Source organism: Vicia villosa, unplaced genomic scaffold (assembly GCF_029867415.1).
Source record: "Vicia villosa cultivar HV-30 ecotype Madison, WI unplaced genomic scaffold, Vvil1.0 ctg.003694F_1_1, whole genome shotgun sequence".
In the NCBI taxonomy this organism is placed as follows: Eukaryota; Viridiplantae; Streptophyta; class Magnoliopsida; order Fabales; family Fabaceae; genus Vicia; species Vicia villosa.
Window position 1 is genome coordinate 196,201 of NW_026706272.1, and position 8,647 is coordinate 204,847.

The 8,647-nt window shown below is 30.7% G+C and overlaps 1 protein-coding gene across 1 annotated transcript; it reads right to left on the reverse strand.

The window, feature by feature from the left end:
* Positions 1 to 2,072: 2,072 nt before the first annotated feature.
* LOC131641360 (very-long-chain aldehyde decarbonylase CER3-like) lies at positions 2,073 to 6,264 on the reverse strand. The gene is made up of 7 exons (XM_058911667.1): positions 6,077 to 6,264; positions 5,697 to 5,923; positions 5,164 to 5,616; positions 4,703 to 5,081; positions 4,316 to 4,423; positions 2,767 to 2,973; positions 2,073 to 2,677 (listed from the first exon to the last, which is right to left on the reverse strand). The coding sequence occupies exons 1-7, from the start codon at positions 6,125 to 6,127 to the stop codon at positions 2,210 to 2,212; spliced, it is 1,893 nt and encodes a 630-aa protein (XP_058767650.1). The 5' UTR covers positions 6,128 to 6,264; the 3' UTR covers positions 2,073 to 2,209.
* Positions 6,265 to 8,647: the final 2,383 nt, after the last annotated feature.

Consider the following 8,647-nt stretch of genomic DNA (forward strand, 5'->3'; position numbering starts at 1 on the left):
ACCAAATCCACATTGTCAACAAGAAATTTTTCCATTATAGCTTCCACCTAAGTTAGATTGGAAATAGGAGGAGTTTGAAGCACGTCAGTTACCCCAATGGATTTCTTCTTCCTAGAGAGATTCTTGACGGACGTTGTATTATCTACATGGAAGAACACAAAAAAGATCAGTAAGATAGTATAAGAACAACAAAAATAAAGGTAAGAATAAAAGTTATCTTCTTACCAAAGACATCCATCCTAACCTGTGCGGTGGCTACCTCCTCAACCTTCCGAGTATCAATAAACCGCCAACTTCTTATAGAAAACGATAAGTCAAAAAGGTAGGATTCCTTATCATAGCTCAAGAACTCCCATCAGGAAATCAAATATCCTTTCATCGAGTGCTTCTCTAAGGTCAAAGAGTCATAAGTAATAATAAGTATTTGAATATCAACTGAAGTGGTTATGGAACCAACATTTTTGGATCAAATTCTTATAATTAGAAGGCTCCATATTAAGATGTTGTGTGGGGAAGATTTATGGACTCTACAAAACATTGAATAAGCTTTTGTGGTCAAGGGAGTGACCATAAAGTAATGATCCTTAAAAAAAATTCCAACTTTCATGATAGATGTGGAATACTTTGTTTATTTGACGTAGCGAGACCATACCCGATCCTTGTTCCCTTTTAACCAAAGTATAATAAATAGTGAAGATGTTGAAGAAGAGGTTCACAGAAGGCTCCTGATCCTAATATTCATAGGCCTAAGCAATTAGATGAAGCTGAGAAGGGAAATTCTTAAATACCATAGTAACCCTTCCTCAAATTTGTAAGAGGCAAATCAAGTTTCCGCCTAGAGAACAAACACTTGTAGAAGGGAACATAACACTCTTAAAAAGAGCTGCATATCCTTTTGTCAACTTCAACATGGGAAACTGGTCATTTGGAAGATGGAATCACATTCGTGCACGCCTCTTCCATCCTGAAAACAATGTCGTAGTAGGAAACCATCCCAAATAAGTCTGCGTCCACCCACCGGTACAATTCAGTATCAGGAGGTAGGACTTGGCGTTCACGATCTCAGCATATTATGTTTGCCCGGCTGTTATGAAAAGATAATGCATGCCAAGAATTACATAATGGTTTCGAAAAATAATATAAGCCTTAATTTCTATATCAGTAAAGTCTCATTCATTTTCCTCCTTAAGAGATCTCACTAAGTAACAGGTCCTACATTCATCTCAATCAATTATATTTGAATCTGAAAGTAGTTGAATAATTGAAGGTGGACCGACAAATACAACCATCGTAACGGGAGTACTGTAAACCACCCACGTATCATTTTCAAAAGAATCACCGGTACTCTCGTTGGAAGACCCAGTAGAGGGTCTATCGCCATCTTCAACAGAATCCACACCAGACCCAGAATTATTGATAAGCACGATAAGATTGGGATTAGGTCAATTAACCCCTAAAGAGTTAGCATTTGGAACATATATAGAGAAAAGTAAGTCTCAATTTGCAAGAGAGGGCAAAAATCGTATAAAAGACCAAGGTAATCTTTATATAATAAAATAAGATAGATAAATCAACAACCCGAAATGAAATAAAATGAGAAGATTAAAATCCACAGTCAAATCTCACCTCGAAAAATGCAACAACACTTAGGTGCACTTGAGTATACTAGAGGAAAGCATCACACCCTAGCCTATGAACTTAGGCCACGTGTGAGGAAATCCTGCAAAATGTTTTATTCACTAATTTAGGCGTAGAAGGGCTAACCTTACAAATTCATCCCTACGCAGCCGTATCAAAAATCTACACCACCACATCAAGAGTCAATCTCATCAACTCATTGATAATCACGAAACAAAAGATATTAGTGATAAAACAATACTCATTCTGTTTTAAAATGATTAATTTAATTGATCATTTCACATATATAAAAAATATAAACGAGATAATAGTATTTTTACTAAAATATTTTTTACACAAATCACTCAATTTATGAGGAATGAAGTAATAAGCATTGACGTTTTAAAATACAATAAATAAATATAATTACAGTATGTTCTTAAGAACAGAGAGAATAATTTAAAAATGTAGACATTTTCATTTCCAAGAAGGGATGGGAAGATTCAACAAGAATATAAAATCATGGTGAAAATATTCTAAGCACATTAAAATGAGCACTATAACAACAGCTGATATATATGATAGTGATTATTTAATTTGGTTTTGCAGTAGATCCCGAAGACAAAGGAGTCAGACCATGTTTGAGTGCTGCTTTCCACACAACATCGATCCTATCAACATCAATGGCTCCAACTTCATGATGAGTCCATCCCTCAAGACTATGCACAACTCCTCCTGCATGGCATGCGTGAACAACTCCTCTATCCATTGTATACTCACAGCACCCAAGCCCTTCCACATCCTCTGGCAATCTCATTGCTGCTAGATCACCATAAGTGCAATCTCTTCTAAATGCAAATATTGGAGGCACAACAAATTGGTGGAAATGTGTTCCACTTGGCGCCCAGTTTTGCTCTCTTGGAGTGATCCACTTGCCAACAATCCATGTCTTGCAGTGCTGTGCTGCTTGGTATTTTGTCACTTGGACTAGGTAGCTTTGGTATTCTTGTGGTGCTTCCTTTTGAATCTTCTGAAACCTATCTGTTGATAGTGTTAGCATCTGCAAAGAGGGTATAACCAAGTTAGTACTTAAAAATTAAAATGAGAAATGTAATGAAAAAATTGAAGAAAAAATGGTGGTTATTATACCAGAACTTTGACTTTGTTTCTGCAGAGGTAGAGAGCAATTGCTCTTCCAAGCTTGGAAGTTGCACCAGTAAGGAAGACCTCTTTAGCATCTTTGGGGATTTCATCTAAGATCACAGCTGCTGTTAAGGTGTTGCCATGAACAACTCGAACTCGAAGATTTGGGTACTTGTCCACGAAAAGTTTTCCTCCACCGTTTAGAGATTCATTCTGCATCTCCCACGTATCAACAAATTTATTATGTTTTTTCATTTAAGTAATAATTAATTGATAGTGTAAATTCAATAAAATAAAATTTGTATTTACTAAAATGTTAGTACTTAACTATGTCTAATTATCTATAGTATTTTGATTTATTTATTTATTTATTTATTTACTTTTGGTAATTTTTTAATTTGGGATTTTTCTCCCTCCTTATTTATTAATTACTTTTGATTTAAATTCATATTTATTGGTTAAATTGAAGGATATCACTTACCATCTCATTTAAATGTTTCTATCTTATTTATTTTTATTGGTGTGTATGTATGTGTATATAACTTGTGATTCTGAATTTTTTTTTCTGATTTATTAAATTAAATATTTGTTTGTATTATAAATTACAAGCTCTTAAGTTGTGTTCTTCAAAACAATTCATTTTTTTTTAAATTTTATTTACATTATTATTTTATGGAGCATTTAATTTATCTATTTTTCTAAAATAAAAATTTTTATTTTGAAGAATTAAAATTTTAATCAAAATTAATTTTATAGGACCTGATCATAAAAACAATGTTATAATATGAGGTTGAATTATGTTTTAGAGTCCAACTATAGACACATTGCGGATTATCTGATCTCAAACGGACTATTTATTTATTATTTTTTATCATTTGTGTTTTTTAATTATACTTTTTATTATTTATTATTTAATTATCTTTCACTTTTATAAATTTATTTTTCTTATATTATTAATGAAAATTAATTAATTTTGTAAAGAAAAAAAAGAGACAAATAACAAACAACCTATTCATTATTATAAATGCTCTAAATGTCGTTCCAAGAATAGCTAGATCGATTTGGACAGGGAACTGCCCCATACTAAAACTAGTTCAACTTTGTCTCTTTACTAATTTTGGAGAGAAAAATGCAGCTAGTATTTAAATTCCAATTAATATTTGCTTAAATTGTCTATGAATTTACAAAAGTAGTTGATTTGTTTGACTGATAGATGACGATGGGAGAAATATTTATAGGAAACATTTCGAAATCTAATTTTTTAAAAGTAATTAATAAGGTGATAGAAAATTTTAAATTTATTTAAAATTTAATATGTTTTAATTGAAATTATAAAGTGGTTGTGATAATAGAACACAAAAATTTTAATTTTAATTTTTTAATTAATAAAAAAATTGTAATTGAAATACATGTTATGATTGTATTGGTCTAAAGAGGATTGTTCTAAGAAGCAATTAACCAATCTACTTTGCTCATACAATAAAATCATCTAAAAAAAATGTGTACTCCACATATATAAGTATAAAAATTGATTTAACATGTCCAAGTATCCTACCTTATTCAAAGCAGCCAAGCTTATGACTTTAACCCCAATTTTATCTGCCGTGAGGATAGCTTTCTCAATATGTTTATTGATACCATCGGTAGCAAATGGTAGGAAATACTGTTAAACCAAATACAATTAAGATGAATCAAACAATCAATCAATTTACTACATTAAAATAGACTCACAATTCAACAATAGACCAAAGTCAAAATTGGTAAATTGAAAATCAAAGTTCGAATCCTATCATTCACGCGCGTGTGACTTTTAACTCAAGAGTAGACCGAAGTTAAAATTGTTAAATTGAAAATCAAGGTTCGAATCATATCAGTCACGCATGTGTGACTTATTAGTACTTCATGTAATGACAATTGACAAAAAAAAGACTCCGGCACTTACCTGAAAGCCACACCTAGGGACAACCCATGTTTGATGTAGTCTCCCCTTAAGGTAGTAGAAAGAATTAAGAAACGTCTTGGACCAAAGCCACATAGCTAGCAAAGCTATCACAGCAATTGGAAAAAACGGGATCAAGAAAAACCTTGTTCTGAACGGTAAAGAAGCAAATGATCTTAGACAGAATGGAGCATGCATAGAGGATGTGATATCCACTATATGGGCTAGAAATACAAAGTCCGGTATCCTACTACAATTCCCTTTGCTCAATGATTCATGTAATTCCCATGATTTTGTGTTAATAGTATTTCCTATCGCGTCAAAGAGAGGCATGAAGAGGCAAAAATTCGAGTCCTTTTCAGTATGGTGTAGACTATGATATCTGCGTATAAATTAATAACACATTAATTGACAATGAAGATTATAAAAAAATAAAAGACAAACACTAAAATTAATGAACTTACGTTGGGGTGTATATGAGATATTTGATAAATGGGAAAGTTTTGAAGATGCGATGTGGAACAATTTCAACGTTACAATGGCCCAAACATCTAAGAAAATCAAATATCAAAATGTAACCAAATATCAAACTTATGGATCCATATCCCATAAATGAAGCTCCGAGGATCGGAATTCCGATTACTAAACTGAGAAAGAGATGCTCCAAAACCGTTCCGTTTCCAGCTGTCAACGACTGTGGCACAGGTGATGAATGATGAAGTGAATGGTAATTGGTGAAAAGATAGTTTCCATGAAACTTTCTATGCATCCAATAATAAAGTGGTTCTGATATTCCAATATGAAATATCAAAGCTGCTATAACACCTTTCATGTTCCATGAAGGAAGGTTTTGTAGGAACGGAAACATGTAATAGGCCACACAACATAACATTGCTTGAAGTATTAAAAAGTTATCCCTGTTGTTTAACAATATATTAGATAATGAAAAAATATATATAGAAAGAGAATTTATTCATGTGATTTACTAATTAATTACCAGTCCCATTCTTTATCAAGCTGTTTGAAATCAATCCCTTGTTTAAGAATCTGACGGTTTCGAGTTAGAAACAGCATGTTGCTGTAAGAATTCCATAGCACATAGAGAAAACCTCTAAGACCAGAGAGTATGAGCAAACAAAGGCACCAGCTGAACTTGAGGTCTTTTTCTTTTTCATAAATCATCTCGTACAGCACTCTGCCTACAAATGGCCCATATAGCATGTACTATAGAAAAAACAAATAATTAATTAACTTTAATTACATCAACAAAATATAAATTTTCTAACAATATCTCATATTTGACGGATGTAAAAACAAAATGCGGTGACAATGAATTTGAGTTAATAGTAACACGAAAATTGAAAATGCATGAATTACCTTGAATATTCCAAAGTTCTCCCATGGCCAGGTTGATAAAGGAGCTCCCATTTTCTTGTTATATATCAATAGTGTTTCTTACGAGTTCCTATATATATGTATAGGCTAATATTGATATGTGAACAAAATTCAAGACACAATTTGAGGTATGTGATGCCATGAACTTCTTCCCCCACCAGCTATTTATATAATGAAATTGATCGTAGTGTTGGTTGAGGCATTTGCAGTTAGTTTTCTATGTCAGTCACTCTCGCTCCTTGTCTCATTAATTATTACAATTATTTATTTATATTCTAATTGTTTTATTAGGTATGGGTAATTATTACCTTGTAGGGTGGCAAACCACGACCACCTTTTAGTTCCGCGGAGTACGATCTTAAAATTTTGTTTTACTCGGCAAAAAATAAAAGCACCGTAACTTTTTAATTTAAAAATTTATGTTAATTTTGCCATTTATAAAATTTTGCAAAAAAAAAAAAACATAACGAGTTAAGGCGGACATATTAGAAGGAATAGTCAAAAAATTTAATTTTTCCCACAAAAAAGTATAGTCAAAATGGACATATCTAATGAACCGGATCCTTTTTGTCACCCCTCTTACCTTATACGAAGGAATTCTCTCCTTTCATCTAAAGATAAGATTAGATTCTTTCGATTCTAGTTCTAACTAGTCTAGATATGTTATGTTTCGATACATTAAAATAATTTTACATTAATTAAAAATCGAGATTAACAACAGTTTCTCTTAGAGATATTTCTAAAATAATAACATACCAGTACGAAATACACACCTAAACACACATAACACATAACGTCCTTGTTGTATTTTTTTATTATTTTAATTAGACTATAATTTACGGCTTTCTTATATATTAATATAATATATTTATGTATTTTAGTTTATTTGTTAGGATAACCTAATATATTTTATTATTTAAATTTTTATTATAATGTTTTTATTATAAATTGAACAAATTAATTATCTATTAATACATTTTATTATAAATTCTTATTTTCTATTGAGGTACTCACATCATATGCCCCTTAGATTAGAAGGCAGCTATATGATTTATCAGTACATTAAAATAGTTCTGCATTATTTAAAATTGAATTCAAAGATAATTTATATAAAACATCTCCATTCTCATTTCAACAAGAAGTCTCCTCAAACAAAAAAAAAACCTTCATATTTGCAAACACACCAATTTTAAATGGATGAAAACAATTCATAAGTAAAGTCTATTATTTATTAAAATGGATCTTATTAATTTCCATTTGTATTTATCTTTTATAAATGAAAAGCTCCAAACCAGCATCTATCCACTTATTTAAGTGCTTAGAATCTCTTACCAATTCATTCGTTGTTGGGATTTGTATTTTAATATTAAATGGAAAAAATGTATATTCTTGTGGTATTTGTTAATTTGGAGGATCTATGTGGAAAAGGAAATGCGATTGCAAAATATATGTTTTATGATGTGTTAATTCCACTTGTATAAATAAAATAAAATGGAACAGCTGGAACCATATATAAACCTAATTCAAAGTTCGGATATGGTTGGGGAGATAGCAGGATACAAGCTAGCTGCTTTCGTGTGGTATGTTGGTTCAATATGTACCTCTCTCTATAACAGATCCTCTTCATTCTCCCCATTTAACACATTTTATTGTTCTCTTCTTCTTCACATGTTTTTCATTTTATATTACTTTTCATATAATCTAATAGCTAAAATTTTATCATTTAATTAAATGTTGAGGTTTCGATCCCAAACTTTTTTTTTCTTGAACTTCATAAATTAATTTATTAAATCGAATAGTGTTGGTGCACAAGAATGAAAGATGATAACAAAGAGAATAATCAAAAAAATAACGGCGCAAAAGAGATGAGAGAATAAATGTTACTGATGTATTCTACTACTTGTTTTAATGATAGCTACTACAAGGTTATTTATACAAAAGAAAATCTTGCCACATAAGCCCTAATAGACTAAACTTAGTGAACAAGTTTAAGGTATAAACAGTACAATACTAAGAGCTCGTTTGGCCCAACTTTTTATCTACTTTTCTTCTCCTTATAAGGAGATGGAGGGCCAAACACATTTTTCATAAAGCTCTTATGAAAAAAAGTAGCTTTTTTTTAAAGACAATAAATTGAATAAAATGAGCTTGTAAAAAAGGCGTTGAAACCAACTTTTTTGGAGCTTAAAACATGTGGTCGCGGTTCGAATCCCAACGAAAACACTTTTCTTTAAAAAAATGGCGCTAATGTAGTAGACGGAAATTTTTCAATTTTTTCTACGGTTCATAACATCTAGAGTTATGTTTTATTTATTCTTTTTTTTTCTTCTTGTGTTTACATCATCATTTTTGTAGATACTAGTATTGTCCAATTTTTTATTCGTTTTATATATTATATCTTGTTTTATTGTATAATGATTTTCAATAATAATATTATGAATTTCTTCTACTATACACTAACTTATAGATGTTAATATAACAATTAAATAATATGCATATATATATATATATATATATATATATATATATATATATATATATATATATATATAT

Coding starts and splice junctions, on each gene's coding strand:
- LOC131641360 (XM_058911667.1), bottom strand. CDS start 6,127: ATGGGAGCTCCTTTATCAACCTGGCCATGGGAGAACTTTGGAATATTC. Junction 5,617..5,696: donor CTTGATAAAGAATGGGACTG/GTAATTAATTAG, acceptor GTTAAACAACAG/GGATAACTTTTTAATACTTC. Junction 2,678..2,766: donor GAAACAAAGTCAAAGTTCTG/GTATAATAACCA, acceptor CCCTCTTTGCAG/ATGCTAACACTATCAACAGA.